General features: G+C 40.6%; 1 protein-coding gene across 1 annotated transcript; it reads right to left on the bottom strand.

Moving 5' to 3' along the window:
* Positions 1 to 15827: 15827 nt before the first annotated feature.
* On the bottom strand, positions 15828 to 16802 carry LOC101111677 (olfactory receptor 10R2). Its single transcript, XM_012183998.4, has one exon. It carries the CDS (start codon positions 16800 to 16802, stop codon positions 15828 to 15830), a length of 975 nt encoding a protein of 324 aa, XP_012039388.3.
* Between the last annotated feature and the right edge of the window lie 327 nt (positions 16803 to 17129).

Raw genomic sequence — 17129 nt, 5'->3', positions numbered from 1 at the left:
AGGGTAGAAACTGGAATGTTTTATTCACAAGCCCTGATTTAATGTGGGATGCTGAGCTTGTCTGCTACAAATGCAAGCCTACTGCACCTCTCTGAAGCTTGAAACTTCCTGAAGGAGGGGCCTGAAGATCATAGTGCATGCCAAGTCACTTCGGTCATGTCCGAATCTTTGTGATGGCATGGACTGTAGCACATCAGGCTCCTCTGTCCATGGGATTCTCCAGACAAGAATACTGGAGTGGGTTGTCATTCCCTCCTCCAGGGGATCTTCCCAACCCAGGGATCAAAATCTCCTAAATTGACCAGCAGGTTCTTTACCACTAGTGCCACCTATGAAACCCCAGGGACCAAAGCAAATTTAATTTGGCCATCAAGTCGTCTTTTCTTTAGTTCCATTGCTCAGCCCAGACTTCCAGCCTATCAAGTTGTCTCATGAAAAGGAAATAAACTGATAACCTCTCATGTGAATCAGTTTAATGTGTTAATTGTCCAATCTGTAATTATGTGCTTGTTTAAAAATGTCACCTTACTTGAACATTAGAGCAGACCTAGGAAGTACATATTATAATCTACTTTTTATAGATCAGAAAACTGACTCTCAGAAAATTAAAATGCCTTTTCCATTAGTGAGTAGAATTAATACTGATCCCACATTACTCACTTCCTGTTTTAATGCTCCTACAATGCTCTTGCATGACCCTTTGTGAAGACTATGACTTTCTTAACAGAGTTTAGAATGCACAAGAATTCATCTTCAATACAAGATTAAAAAAAAAAACTGTAGACTCATTAACGTCTGTGTAAAAAATCTACTGATAAGTATGATGTAAATGACCTTTATATCATATGGTGTAGTTAATCCCTATCCTGCTGTACACGGTATTAAAGGAGGTATTAAAGGAGGAGGAACAAAAAAGCCTCCCATCTCTTGCTTTGTTCTTTCCCAAGATTTATGGATACCATCATTTTGAGTCAGATAGCATAACACTCACAAGTAGGAAGGATCACTGTGTGTGAAGAGGTAATGTATATTAGAATGATCCTCCTTTTGGCAGTTTATGCTTCCTCTTTTTTTTTTTTTTTCCTATATGACCATAACATTAATTTGGCCTTGAGCCTGTGCTCATGGGTTAGAACTAAACATCTTGCCCTCTTTCCTCTTTTCATAGACACATGAGCAAAATCCCTCTCTCTCACACACACCCTTGGCCCATGGTTAATTTTAGCTCCCCTCTTTATTCGTATGTAACTTGCAGGAAAGAGGTAAGATCTTCGAATTTGGGATTGGCTTGAGTGAGAAAGAAAAGCCCCTTCAGCCTCCAGACTAGGTCATGTATTTCAGCTGAGCTTACAGAGAAATCTGCACTTAAGTTTCAGGTATAAATTCAGCCAATAATAATAAATTGGTTTGTTTATTCTCTCCACCTCTGGCTGACCCAATGGACATAGCTGTTGACACAGCAGTAATTCTGCTATTATTTATGGGGAGCTTATATATGCATCGGAGAAGGCAATGGCACCCCACTCCAGTACTCATGCCTGGAGAATCCCATGGGCGGAGGAGCCTGGTAGGCTGCAGTCCATGGAGTCACTAAGAGTTGGACACAGCTGAGCGACTTCACTTTCACTTCTCACTTTCATGCATTGGAGAAGGAAATGGCAACCCACTCCAACTGTTCTTGCCTGGAGAATCCCAGGGACAGGGGAGCCTGGTGGGCTGCTGTCTATGGGGTCGCACAGAGTCGGACACGACTGAAGCGACTTAGCAGCAGCAGCAGCATATATGCATAAGGCGCACAGTAGCCCATGACCAAGTGAGTACCTCATGCCATGCATTCGCAGTGCTCTAAGTGAGCTCAGCTGCTACATAAACCTTGCGATGTGCATATGCAGTGCTATAAGTGATCTCAACTGTTACATTACAAAACGTGAGGCAAGAGTGAGAGGCCATGGGGTGAGAGAGCCTGGCCAGGCCATCTTGGCTAATTTGCTCTTTCCCTACACTCCACTCCTTCAGGATCTCTCATCTCACAATGCAGGTTCCACCCTCTGCAGCATCCCCCCAGAGCATAACGCCACTACCTGAACCCACATCCTGCAACGACAGTAGAAACTAAAACAGTCACACCCCCAGCACAAAGAAAAACCCAACGCCAGGGATCACCTGGAGCTCATGTCACAGTCTCCACCCTCACAGTGCCAGAAGAGACACCCACTACATGTGGAGTGCCCTTATATCCATGGCCAGCTCCAGTCCACCATCTATCTCTGCAATTCCAACCCTGAGGAGTTTTTATTATTAAGGACCCGCAAAACCCCCATAGGCACAGGGCCCACCCCTTCAAGGAGGGGATTTTTGTGGCATTCCCAGCCTACCCACAAGATACCAAATGCTTTCATATTGTTCTAAATCTACAAGAGAATCAGAGGTCAGTAGCACATCACAGGACACAGCCTTTACAGTACACTGTTCTAAACTTACATCAGAGGACAAAGCCTAAATCTCCATTAACTAAATCTACATCACGGGACACAGACTTTACAGTACATTGTTCTAAACCTACATCAGAGAACATAGCCTAAATCTACATCACAGAACTCAGTCACATCGGGGATCCCTGGAGGATGACCCCCCAGGCTATAGACTGCTCATGCTTCATTTTCCACTGTACCATAGGCCTTGCTGCCATGCAGGAACCCGCATTCTCATAATGTTCATCATCACTGTCACTTACTGCCTCACTGTTAGAAATTCTGGGTTCTTCAGGCCCACGGGGTTCTTGCTCTAATAACAGGATAGAGAAAGAAGAGAGAGAGAAGTCACTCAGTCATGTCTGACTCTTTGCAACCCCATGGACTATAGCCTACCAGGCTCCTCCGTCCATGGGATTTTCCAGGCAAGAGTACTGGAGTGGGGTGCCATTGCCTTCTCCAGGGGATCTTCCCAACCCAGGATCAAACCCAGGTCTCCCGTATTGCAGGCAAACACTTTATCATCTGAGCCACCAAGGAAGCTTTGTATGCCAGGATACATTGCTCTAGTTCTTCCAAGCATCTCTGCATATTTCTCCCTGGCATGACATTATGTAGAGCACTATCCATATTCTCCTTCAGGGCAGTCAGAAAAATCCACCCCAAAGTGCGCGCAGCAGTCCATGCTGCCTTGTTTGGGAAACAGGAACTCACCACTTCTAAAGCCTTTTCAGTATTATCCAGTGACCTGTCAACTGCCTCCCAATCTTCCAATCGAGCCCACACCTAGAGGATCACAGCCACAAGTTACCACATACTGTGTGTGGCCCGTGGCTTCCTCCTTCCAGCAGAGCCTCAGGCTTCCCTACCTGCTGGGTATCCTGCCAACTACACCAGTTAATTGCTGATCCTGCTTGCGAAACTAATTGTCTGTTTGTATCTCACTGTGCATGCTGTTTGCTGAACCCAGGGTAGGCAAGGCTCGAGCTAAGAGACAGGAAAAAGGCTCAAGGAGCCGTAGGAACTGCAGACACGATTATTCTCTCCTGGCAACAGATATAGCATAACCTAACACAACAACCTCTCCTCTGCTGGCACAGCAGCCATAACAGAATTCTCTCCTGGCTGATGCAGAAACTGTAGCAGTAAACACTCTATTTTCTCCTCTTGTGACTGACTCAATGGACAGGGCCATGACACAGCAGTAACTCCACCGTGGTTTAGGTGGAGCGCCTATAGGCACACCACACAAAGCAGCCCGTGACCAAGTGAGTGCCCCGTGGTGCACACGTGCAGTGCTACAAGTGATCTCAGGCTTGCATTACAAAACACGGGGCAAGAGCAAGAGGCCGTGGGGCGAGAGGGCCTGACCACACCATCGTGGCTAATTTGCTCTTTCCCCACATATCCTATGTATATATCTCTTTTGAATACACTGCGGGAAAATCGAGGATGAATTAGGGGATTTCTGTGATCTTGGCAAGATTATAGCATGCATGCATGCGTGCTAAGTCACTTCAGTTGTGTCCGACTATCTGCAACCCCATGGACTGCAGCCCACCAGACTCCTCTGTCCATAAATTCTCCAGGCAAGAATACTGGAGTGGATTGCCATGCCCTGCTCCAGAAGATCTTCCAGATCCAGGGGTCAAATCTATGTCTCCTAGGCCTCCTGCATCTGTAAGTGGGTTCCTTACAACTAGCACCACCTAGGAAGCCACATGATGTAACATAGTTGCCTGTAAATTGGATTTGTGGCTTATCAGGCTGGCCCTATATGTTAGAACTGATTTTCTAAAACACATTTTACCATGAATAGATGAATCAAGTATGATTCAATAAAATGTAATTTTAAAGATATCAACCTCAGTTATACATAGAAGAGTGAATTACAGTTGAGAGCAGTTAGATAATACCACATAGACATTTACATAGAGAAAGATAAATAACTGTGTGCCTAGAAAATACAATGATCCTCCTGCCTTTAGGATGTATACTCCATATAAGTCAGTGAAAGACACACAGATTTTTGTTTCCCCAATCAGTGAAATAAAACAAACTTAAATGGGAAGTTATGTGGGGGGAGAATGGATACATGTATATGTATGGTTGAATCCCTTTACTGTCCACCTGAAACTACCACAACATTGTTAATTGGCTATACTCCTATACAAAATAAAAAGTTTTTTTTTTTTTTTTAAATAAAACAAACTTAGCTTTCACAAAGATTGAGAATTGATTGGTTGATTGGGTAGAAATATTCAGAGAAAATTTCAATATATTACTTTTTTCTAAATTCCTGCCTGCCTTTTTGCCTTTCCTGATGAATTTAATGAGCTGCTAATAGTTTCACACATTTTGAGAAAACCAGCCATTGTCAAATAAAAGATTAATTCTACTTGAATTATCTTAGTTAATTTCTCCCAGACATCCTTCATTTGAGAAGATAATTCCTTAGAAAAGCACACATGTACATTTTTATACGTGTAGAGTCATCCTCTTCCTACTATCCTTGTAATTAAGATGGGACTGTGGCACAACAGGGCCTTGAGACAAGTGACCAGAAATACAGTCAGTAAAAGGGCTTCCCAGGTGGAGTTAGTGGTAAAGAACCTGCCTGATAATTCAGGAGATGCAAGAAGAGACACCAGTTGGATCCCTGAGTCAGGAAGACCCCCTGGAGGAGGGCACAACCACCCACCCCAGCATTCTGGCCTGGGGAATCCCATGGACAGAGGAGGCTGTTAGGCTGCAGTCCATAAGGTCACACAGAGTTGGACACAACTGAAGCAAATTAGCACACACACGCATATAACTTGTAGGAAGAAGGTGACCAGCTCATGGTAAAAACAGGGTTCTAAAAATTCCCAGTTTCCAGCAAAATACCCCTCATTCTTTCTGTACTAACTAACTCAACTTTCATGCATTAATTGAAACTCCTTTAATGCTCGTGAAGTAATTTCCTATACTTCTTCCACCCTTCCCCCCTCAAAGTCTTCTGTACTTTCTCAGATAATTTTCCAACCATTTCATTTTATCTTGCGCTTTCCCCTATGGAAAATCTTTTGAAACCTGATTTCAGTTTTTGCACGATATCCATTTTTAAACTTATGTCCCAATCAAGAAAGTTGCTCATTTTCCCTGGTGAATCTTTATTATTAAGATGGAAAAAATTTGTATCAAACATAATGTCATAATCATTTCCAGGGGGTTTGATAACACAGCTACAGAGCAAATGTATCTATCTGGGCTTGGCAAGAGACGAAAGAGACATCATTGGTAACAATCAGTGGTTCAACAGCTCAGAAGGAATTTGTAGAAGTGAACTCTACAGAGAATGATCTGGGGGATTAGGAAGATGTGACAGAAACTGTGTGTGTGCCCGCAGGAAAATTTAGGTGTAAATCCCTGAACAGCTTGCAAATGAAAGGGTTAGTTCTGGGATATGAGTTCCTTTGGAAGTTCGACATAGATCTGTGTGAAAAGATTAAAGGAAGGTATTTGCAAATTGGAGAATTTTAATCGTTTACCTTGCAAATCATCTAGAAACATTTCATAATTTCTAGTTGAGGCCTATTAAAATGAAGCTATAAAGAAACCTTTTTGAGGGATACAGAATAAAACTTGGATAAATATAGAGCTTCTGTATACAAGGAGAGGATGCCTCAACTGTGAAGACATACCAGTTGTCCTTATTTCATCTTTAAATTTAAACCAATGCCACTCAAATATACATTGTTTGATAATATGATAAATATTCCCAAGTTTCAAGCATAATATTAATCATAAATCCCTCAAGTCACCTTTATACACGTATATGCATGAATGCTAAGTTGCTTCAGTGACTGACTCTTTGTGACCCTATGGATTGTAGCCCACCAGGCTCCTCTATCCATGGGATTGTCCAGGCAAGAGTACTGGAGTGGGTTGCCATGCTCTTCTCCAGGAATACACATATATAGAGGAATATATATGTCTCTGTGTGTGAATTTGTTACTTTAAAATTTTTGATAAGCTAAGTAAGGATTTTTAGCCCTCTACCACATTTGTAAACACTGGATATAGTAGAGATTATGTAATTTTTTTAAATCACACTGCAGGTAAATATATGGCAGAGAAACCACTCTTACCCCTTTCCTAGAGCTCAGTTGAATTTTCACTCCAGCGGTATGTCCAGTACCACTGTCCCCACAGCCTCATGCTGTGATTAAGGCACTAACATTGCCCAACAGTCATGGAAACTATTTCCCGTGTTTTGTCACACACACTCCTGGACACCATGACCCTCTTCCCATGCAATGACACAGAACTCAGTTCTGAGGATGACCTCATAGATCAACCAGTACCACTGCTTCCTCCTCACTTCCCATACTGTTTGGGGTCATACAAAGTGAAAATTTGCAAGGAAAGAGAACATATTTAATGCGTGACCTCTTTGACCTAGAAAATTACTAAGTAAATTACTTTCTTAGTTTTGGCCATGGACTATTCATTGTAAAATAAGGATATGGGTGTCTTCTGCTCTATTGATCTACGTCTTCATTTAAAGTAGATAAGGATGAGATTATTTTGAACAGTATTGAGTAAAGTAGAAAGATAAACAGTTGTGTCATAATTATCTGGCAGTAATTGATCTTCCTAGGTCACTAAACTGCTCCTAAAATCTCTGTTCCTATTGGTCTCTCCACTACTAAATTAATGATGCTCATGGATCTCAAGCTAAGAAAATTTCAGATCAAATTCCTCTCTTCCTCAGAGTTTCAAAAGTTCACAATTTACAACCAACAAAAGTAGACATTTTGTGCTGGTCTTAAGATCCTGCATGAATTATCCTCAAATTCCTCTCTCCTCACACCTGCTCCTCCAGCCAAGTTTCTAAATATGCAAAATATATTTATGCCACATTGTTCTGTATTAGTTAGCTAAGGCTGCTGTAACAAAGTATCATAGACCTGGCTAGTTAAATAACAGAATTTTTTTTTCACAGTCTGAAAGCTAGAAATCCAATTCAAAATGTCATCAGCTTGGTTTATTCTGTGGCCTCTCTCCTTGACTTGTGTTTAGCTATCTTCTCCCTGTGCCTTCATTCATCTCTCTTTTGTAATTCTGTATTCAAACTTCCTCTTCTTATAGAGATGCCAGTCATACTGGATTAAGGTCCACTCTAATGACCTATTTTCAGCTTCATCGCCTGCTTAAAAACCTTGTTTTCCCAAAACAGTCATATTCTGAGGTACCAGTGGTTATGACTTCACCATATGAATTTCAGAGGGACACAATCCAACCCATAACACAATTCTTCATTTTGAAATGTCCCAGGAGTGGGTGGGATGAATTGAGAGAGTAGTAGTAAAACATGTACATTCAGTTCAGTTCAGTCGCTCAGTCATGTCCGACTGTTTGCGACCCCAAGTATCGCAGCACACCAGGCCTCCCAGTCCATCACCATCTCCCGGAGTTCACTCAGACTCACGTCCATAGAGTCCGTGATGCCATCCAGCCATCTCATCCTCGGTGGTCCCCTTCTCCTCCTGTCCCCAATCCCTCCCAGCATCAGAGTCTTTTCCAATGAGTCAACTCTTCGCATGAGGTGGCCAAAGTACTGGAGCTTCAGCTTTAGCATCATTCCTTCCACAGAAATCCCAGGGCTGATCTCCTTCAGAATGGACTGGTTGGATCTCCTTGCAGTCCATGGGACTCTCAAGAGTCTTCTCCAACACCACAGTTCAAAAGCATCAATTCTTCAGCACTCAGCCTTCTTCATAGTCCAACTCTCACATCCATACATGACCACTGGAAAAACCATAGCCTTGACTAGACGGACCTTAGTCGGCAAAGTAATGTCTCTGCTTTTAAATAAACATACTATCTAGGTTGGTCATAACTTTTCTTAAAGGAGTAAGTGTCTTTTAATTTCATGGCTGCAGTCACCATCTGCAGTGAGTTTGGAGCCAAAAAAAAATAAAGTCTGACACTGTTTCCACTGTTTCCCCATCTATTTCCCATGAAGTGATGGGACTGGATGCCATGATCTTCGTTTTCTGAATGTTGAGCTGTAAGCCAACTTTTTCACTCTCCTCTTTCACTTTCATCAAGAGGATTTTGAGTTCCTCTTCACTTTCTGCCATAAGCGTGGTGTCATCTGCATATCTGAGGTTACTGAGATTTCTCCCGGCAATCTTGATTCCAACTTTTGTTTCTTCCAGTCCAGAGTTTCTCATGATGTACTCTGCATAGAAGTTAAATAAGCAGGGTGACAATATACAGCCTTGACGTACTCCTTTTCCTATATGGAACCAGTCTGTTGTTCCATGTCCAGTTCTAACTGTTGCTTCTTGACCTGCATACCAATTTCTCAAAGGCAGGTCAGGTGGTCTGGTATTCCCATCTCTTTCAGAATTTTCCACAGTGTGTTGTGATCCACACAGTCAAAGGCTTTGGCATAGTCAATAAAGCAGAAATAGATGTTTTTCTGGAACTCCTTTGCTTTTTCCATGATCCAGCAGATGTTGGCAATTTGATGTCTGGTTCCTCTGCCTTTTCTAAAACCGGCTTGAACATCAGGGAGTTCACGGTTCACCTATTGCTGAAGCCTGGCTTGGAAAATTTTGAGCATTACTTTACGAGCATGTGAGATGAGTGCAATTGTGTGGTAGTTTGAGCATTCTTTTGCATTGCCTTTCTTTGAAATTGGAATGAAAACTGATCTTTTCCTGTCCTGTGGCCACTGCTGAGTTTTCCAAATTTGCTGGCATATTGAGTGCAGCACTTTCACAGCATCATCTTTCAGGATTTGAAACAGCTCAACTGGGATTCCATCACCTCCAGTAGCTTTGTTTGTAGTGATGCTTTCTAAGGCCCACTTGACTTCACATTCCAGGATGTCAGCTCTAGATTAGTGATCACATCATCATGATTATCTGGATATTGAAGATCTTAAATCAGATAGCTAGTGGAAATTTGCTGTCTGATTCAGGAAGCTCATATCCAGTGCTCTGCAACAACATAGAGGCATCGGTTGGGGTGGGAGGGAGGTTCAGGATGGAAGGGACATACATATACCTATGGCTGATTCATACTGGTGCATGGAAGAAACCAACACAATATTCTAAAGCAATTGTCTTCCAATTAAAAGCAAATAAATTTAAAAAATTAAAAAGAGGCTATTAGGTTTGTATAATAAATATATTTCAATAAAAATTATCTTGTTAAAAAAATACCCCTCCCCATTTCTATTAAACTAATTATTATTTTTTTAGATGCAGTGAAAAACAATACACTTTGCTGTCTGTTCCAATAGCAAATTTCTTAGTGGTTCCTTAGTACATTTTTATATAAAATATGTTTGGTTGTTTAAAAATAAATGTCAAACTATCTAAATAACATGGTCCTCAGAGTAAAAAAAGTGACAATATGTAACAAAGATCGTGAATGTCCTCTCTTCCTCAACTTTACTTCCTTGAATTTCCACTCTTTATAATTAAACTGATTATGAATATATACACATGCACACACAAAAACACATTAGTTAGAGAGAGAATCATGACAGATAGATGATAGATAGGTAGATAATCTACTATCAATCTTTAAATTATTCTACTAATATTAATGAATTATTTCAAGTATGTATTTATGACTTAATCAGATTTTTTTAACTGAGAGATAATTTACATACTATACTATTTCAGTTCAGTTCAGTCACTCAGTCGTGTCCGAATCTTTGCGACCCCACGGACTGCAGCACACCAGGCCTCCCTGTCCATCACCAACTCCCGCAGTTTACTCAAACTCATGTCCATTGAGTCAGTGATGCCATCCAACCATCTCATCCTCTGTCATCCCCTTCTCCTGCCCCCAATCCTCCCAGCATCAGAGTCTTTTCCAGTGAGTCAACTCTTCACATGAGGTGGTCAAAGTACTGGAGTTTCACCTTTAGCATAAGTCCTTCCAAAGAACACCCAGGACTGATCTCCTTCAGAATGGACTGGTTGGATCTCCTTGCAGTCCAAGGGACTCTCAAGAGTCTTCTCCAACACCACAGTTCAAAAGCATCAGTTCTTCGGCACTCGGCTTTCTTCACAGTCTGACTCTCACATCCATACATGACTACTGGAAAAACCATAGCCTTGACTAGACGGAACTTTGTTGGCAAAGTAATGTCTCTGCTTTTGAATATGCTATCTAGGTTGGTCATAACATCCATTGAAGGAGTAAGCGTCTTTTAATTTCATGGCTGCAGTCACCATCTGCAGTGATTTTGGAGCCCAAAAAAATAAAAGTCTGATACTGTTTCCACTGTTTCCCCATCTATTTCCCATGAAGTGATTTCAGTTCAGTTCAGTTCAGTTGCTCAGTCATGTCTGACTCTTTGCGACCCCATGAGTTGCAGCACGCCAGGCCTCCCTGTCCATCACCAACTCTTGGAGTTCACTCAAACTCACGTCCATCGAGTTGATGATGCCATCCAGCCATCTCATCCTCTGTCATCTGCTTTTTTCTTGCCCCCAACTCCTCCCAGCATCAGACTCTTTTCCAATGAGTCAACTCTTCGCATGAGGTGGCCAAAGTATGAAGTGATTAAGTTTCTTCAAAAAAGTTATTTTGAATTATTTATTGGACAATTCACATATCTCTGTACCTTTGGGCTCAGTTATTAGAGGATTATTGTGATCATTTGATCAAGTCATGTTTCCTTGACTGTTTGCATATCTCGAAATTGTACATTGCTACTTTGGCGCTTGAAGGAGTTGTAACCTCCGCATTCCTTACTAACTGTCTTCAGGTGGAAGATACATTTGTTGGTCCTACTTATACACTGGACGTTCCTGACCTTGCATGGGAACATCTGCTCCATGCTCCCTCATGTAGCAGAATTATTCTTTTAACTGCTTTGTTGAGATATAATCCATGTACCACAGAAGTCAATCATTTAAAGAGTCTAATTCAATGGCTTTTAGTATGTTCACATAGTTATACACCCATCACTACAATCAGTTTTAGAACATTTTATTAGCCTAAGAAGTTAATCCACACCTTTAGCCTACATGCCCCCGTCTTCCTACCCAACTCTCATCCCTAGACAATTACTAACCTACTTTCTGTTTCTATAAGTTTGCCTATTCTGGACATGTTATATTAATGGAATCATATATGATGTGGTCATACATGACCGGCTTCTTTCACTTAGTATGTTTTCAAGATTCATCCAATATTGTAATTTGTATCATCCATTGTGTTTTAAGTAGCAGAATTCTTAATTTTTCCTGTCTTCTCTTGATCTTTTAACACATCATCCGATCAGATATTGGAAATCTCTTTCATTTTCCTGAAGGTGGTGCTATAGCCCAACTTTGTGCTTTGTCACTTGCCCATAGACTCTGTTTTCTGCTTGCCTTCTTTAAATACCATAGCTCACTCTCACAGTCATTTCAGGATCCTTCAAAAGGAGCTGGCTGAAAAGCAGGGAAGATTTGGGCTTGGTACTTGGGTATTTGGGGTACCCATGGGCCAGTTAGGGGAGATCTTCAAGTGAGGTTTTCCAAAAGCTTGTATGTGGACTTGCTGCTAGCATCTTGATTACAGTCAACAGAAACCAGATCCTTTAAATGCGCTCTCATATTTATATCTACCTTTCCTGATCCCTGGAGAAGGCAATGGCACCCCACTCCAGTATTCTTGCCTGGAAAATCCCATGGACGGAGGAGCCTGGAAGGCTGCAGTTCATGGGGTCATTGAGGGTCAGACACAACTGACCAACTTCACTTTCACTTTTCATTTTCATGCATTGGGGAAGGAAATGGCAACCCACTCCAGTGTTCTTGCTGGCAGAATCCCAGGGACAGGGGAGCCTGGTGGGCTGCTGTCTATGGGGTCGCACAGAGTCGGACACGACTGAAGTGGCTTAGCAGTTCCTGATCCCCTCTCTCCATCTAGTCATGAAAGCCTGTACCCTGGGTGCTTTAGGAGAGAAAAACTTTCCTCCAGCAACATCCCACACAGCTGGGGGACATGGGCACTCAGTCATTTCACTCCCATTTTCCTCAGGAGAGTTGTTGCCAGCTAGTTCAGTCCCAAGCGTGACACCTAGAGGAGGGGTGGCACTGAAAAATGTCTTCTTCCATATTCAATGCACATATTTTGTGGGTTTTTTTGTTTTTTGCTTCAACAGAGTGCTGGCATCTTCCCTCTGTAAACCAGGACTTGTAAAAAGGCTCTTTTATCCTTGGCTATATGCCCAAGTCAGTGCTTTGCAGGTGCTCCTCAAGTGCAACAAAGAGGGGCCAAAACCAATCCACAGACACCTGCCAGTTCCATAACCCATAATAAGGTTTATCTACCTGTTATCCAGTGCACAGGTGGGAAAAACTCTCCCTGGATCCCCCAACTCCCTGAGAGGTACTTCTGTTCATGGATGGATACTAAATTTTAGCTGATGAAAGGTGACAAAAAGGAGGGACAATTTATGCAGTCATAATGTTCTTCTTCATTTCTTTCAAGTATTTGCTAAAATGGCCCCTTCTTAATGAGATCTTCTTGTACACCCTGTTAAAATCATCATCACCAATACCTTTGCTCCCTTGCCTTACTTTCCCCCCATGGAACACATGATCTTCTAACATATAATTTACTTATATATCCTGCTTATTGTTTATGTTTCATTTCTCTGCAATAGACTATAAACTCCATGAAGACGAGGTTCTTTATTTTTGCTTACTAATGTATCCTATAACTAAAATAGTGTCTAACAGTAAGTGTTTAGGACATATTAATTTATTTTATTAAAAATGTATTGCTTGGGAATTATAGAAAGAAAAAGATGTCTCCTTATATGCAAACAATGTGTACATGCTTGAAAGTCAAGCATATTTTTTTGTTTTGCTATTTTATTTTTAATTGATTTGTATTGGAGTATATAGTTTACTCACAATGTTGTATTACATATATATACATATTTTTGCAGTCAAATTTAATGGAGATCTATTAATTTCATTTATTTAGCATCCCACTTTTAGGGAACTTTGTTTGACCCTATGTAAACCAACTGAGGAAATGAATTACAGGAAGTTATCCTTTTGACCACAAGTTTGGGCTTGTTACCTGGCTCAGGCAAACCATTTTCTCTAACCCAATACTAAAAACATGAGTAAACAGAGAGGATGGAAAATCATTGAATGACAGTTCCCTAAAGAGATGATTTATAAGATCTTATGAATAAAAGTTTTGCAGTTGTTCTAGTTCCTTCAAAAACTCTGGTCATCAAATCTTTCTTCATATACATGAGCAGTCCCCAAACCTTCCAAATACTATCATTTTGTTTACTTAAATTCATTAGATGTGGTGTGAAGAACTGTAAGAATATGAGATTTTATACTCATTGCAAGCTATAAAGATAGTCTTCTACAACTCCACAGATGATGAGGACTCTAGGTCAAAGACAAAGGATAGTTAATTTCTGGGTAATAGCCAGAGTATCAGAATTTCTGTTGACCCTCTGTCCCCACAGGGAAATGTACATGTGTTACAAGAGAGGGGCCCAGAGCATAGGTGACCAGGACAGGCCTAACTTTGCCTTCAACTTGATTAAACTTCGGGGAGACTTCTTCCTGACCCTAGACCCCTGATCTCCTTTTTCTTAGAGCATATGCTTTAGAAAATGTGCAATTATACATTATTTTTCTCTTTCCAATATATACATATTTTTAAATTCTAGTCAGTTTTACAACCCAAAAATGTCTTTCTCAAGGACCTGGGAGTATCCATGTGAAATATGATCATTAAGGAAGACATTGTTCTTAATATCCCATTTTGCATGGGATGAAAGGAATCCAACATTGGTGAGTACCTTGCCACAAGCACAAAATTGCATCCTGTAATAAAGCCATGAGATGTTTATTTTTCCTTTTGATAAAATCAGATAGTAAACCCAGATGGTATAAGGTTCTCCAGTACTTTTCCATTACCTCATCACAGCCACTGAAAACCTTATCCCTGTTGGTTGTGGCAGAGTTGCCAAATTCAGACTTGGTATTTCTCCATTAGCAAAATAACCTTGAATAAAATTTTCCTTGTCTGTTTAACACAATTTTTGACTTGACATAATTTTTGGCACATTTTTGACTTGACGTAAGGAATAAGGAAAATCACACTTGTCTCCAGGGCTTCCCTGGTGACTCAATGGTAAAGAATCTGCCTGCAATGCAGGAGCTGCAAGACAAGACATGGGTTCAATCCCTGGGTTGGGAAGATCCTCTGGAAGAGGGCATGGCTACCTATTCCAGAATTCTTGCCTAGAGAACCCCATGGACAGAGGAGCATGGAGGGCTACAGTCCACAGGATTGCAAAGATTCAGACAGGACTGAAGCGACTTAGCAAGGCACACTTGACTCCAAAGAAAAACAATTGCTCTCTCTTCTAGAAACACAAATAAAAAGATGAGTTAAGTTTAAAAGTCATTCAGGAGGTCCACACATGAAAAGGATAACAGAAAACTAAACCCATAAAGCAGGATAGATAAAAACTTTAAAAAGTCACTTTAGTGTCAGACTGCTGCACATGAATCTCACCCACATTTTTTGAAAGTTGATCAAGGCATTAAATGTAAAGTCTACTTCTGGAGTTTTCTATTTAATTGCTGCAACTTCTGGACATATAGAATTTGATTTCCTAATGTCTACATACCCTGTAGTAGATGAGTATATCAATGAGTAGATGCAAGAATGCCAATTAATCTATCCTGTCATTATTTTCAAATTACAAAACATAAAATCTGTGCCAGAATGATATAAATAATTTCTCAAACACGTAAAAAGGAACATTGTAATGTTCAAATGTATAATGTAGAAAGATTAAATGGTAATATAGAGTGAAATGATTTATATAGGGTTGGCCATGAGCAAAGACTCTCAACAAATTGGGTCTGTGAATGGATTTAGATATGCGGCTAACTCCTTAAATTGTAAATAAGTCTTTCCCAACTCATATTCATGAGGCTAATTTCATATTTGAATATTGCTTTCAAAAATACTGTCTGTTGCAATATGTGGACTAGAATGATTAACTGATTCACTATGGCCATAACACTGATCAGGTCAAATATATGATTATTTTTACAGTCAGTAACATTCTAAACTCAGTAAACCTCAAGGTAGCATCTTATTCTAAAAGAAAAATAGACATTAGTGTCACATAATTGACTTTATCTGAACTTGTCTATATTGCAATTGAGTTACAAAAGCTGAGAGAAGAAAATGTGCCAAATAGTCTCAAAAAACAGAAATGCTCAGTTAAAAAGATGTGGACATACATTCTTTGTCAGAAAGCTATATTTATTACAGAATCTGAAATATAATAATATATCAATCATATAATTTTAGGGATCCTTTCTTCCCCAACACTTTTCTGATAGCAACTTGAACATCCTTATTTCTTAGACTGTATACCATGGGGTTTAATAATGGAGTGACAATAGTGTATGTCACTGTTACTAATCTGTCCTTGTTAGACACATAGTTTGCTGTTGGTCTCAAGTAGATATAGGAAGCACAACCATAGTGAATAATGACAACAGTGAGATGAGACGCACAGGTGGAAAAGGCCTTCCGTCTGCCTTCAGCAGAGGGAATCTTCAGGATAGTCCTCAGAATGCAGATATAAGAAACACAAATGAATAAAAATGGGATCACGAGTACAAGAACACCACAGATGAATATGACAAATTCATGAGCATCTGTGTTTGTGCAAGCCAGACGAATAACTGGTGAGATGTCACAGAAGTAATGGTTGACTTTGTTGGCACTACAGAAAGGGAGGCTGAAAACTAAATATACTACTGTTAGTGAGGCCAAGAACCCACCAATCCCACAGAGGGCTCCCAATATTCCACACACCTGCCAACTCATAAGGATAGGGTAATGTAAAGGGTGACAGATGGCAGCGTAATGATCATAGCCCATAACTCCCAATAGCAAGCAATTGGTAATAGCAAAACCAAGGAAGAAGAACATTTGGATGGCACAACAGTTGAAGGAGATTGTCCTGGCCACAGAAAAGAGATTGACGAGAATCTTGGGTAGGATGACGAAGGTATAGCAGGTCTCTGATGTAGAGAGAATGCCGAGGAAGAAGTACATTGGTGTGTGCAGGCTTTTGTCCAGGCGGATGACACTAACAATAGTGACATTGCCACTGAGAATGGCTAAGTACAGAAAAAGGAAAACCACAAAGAGAACAAGCTGAATGTCACCAAGACTTGAAAAACCCAGTAAAAGGAACTCGGTGACCATGGTGACGTTTTCTGCCAAGACCTGAAAACAAAAGGGAAGTAAATGCATTCAGGTACATAAATATACAAATCTAGGGTATGCAGCCTTACATTCCTGTCTTGAGATGTTGGCAATGTCTTGCTTTTTCTAGTTCCTAGGAGCCTCTGGTTCATTATCCCCCTCTCCCTTCTTCAAACCCAGGAAAATTATATCTCTTTTTCCGACTCTGATTCTGTCTTTCACTTTTAAGAACATTGTGTTTACATGGTCAAGTCCAAATAATATAAACTAATCTCTAGCTGAAGGTCACAGGGTTAGCAAACTTAATTTTATCTCCAGCCTAAATTCTCCTTTTTTCATGTAACCTAACTTATTTGCATGTTTCTGGGATTGATA

Source organism: Ovis aries, chromosome 1, assembly GCF_016772045.2.
Source record: "Ovis aries strain OAR_USU_Benz2616 breed Rambouillet chromosome 1, ARS-UI_Ramb_v3.0, whole genome shotgun sequence".
Taxonomy (NCBI): Eukaryota; Metazoa; Chordata; class Mammalia; order Artiodactyla; family Bovidae; genus Ovis; species Ovis aries.
The sequence above is the reverse complement of the archived record's forward strand: the minus strand, read 5'-3'. Positions and strand labels throughout refer to the sequence as shown.

Excerpts from the sequence above, each read along its gene's own strand:
- LOC101111677 (XM_012183998.4), bottom strand. The coding sequence starts at position 16,802 with ATGCATTTACTTCCCTTTTGTTTTCAGGTCTTGGCAGAAAACGTCACC.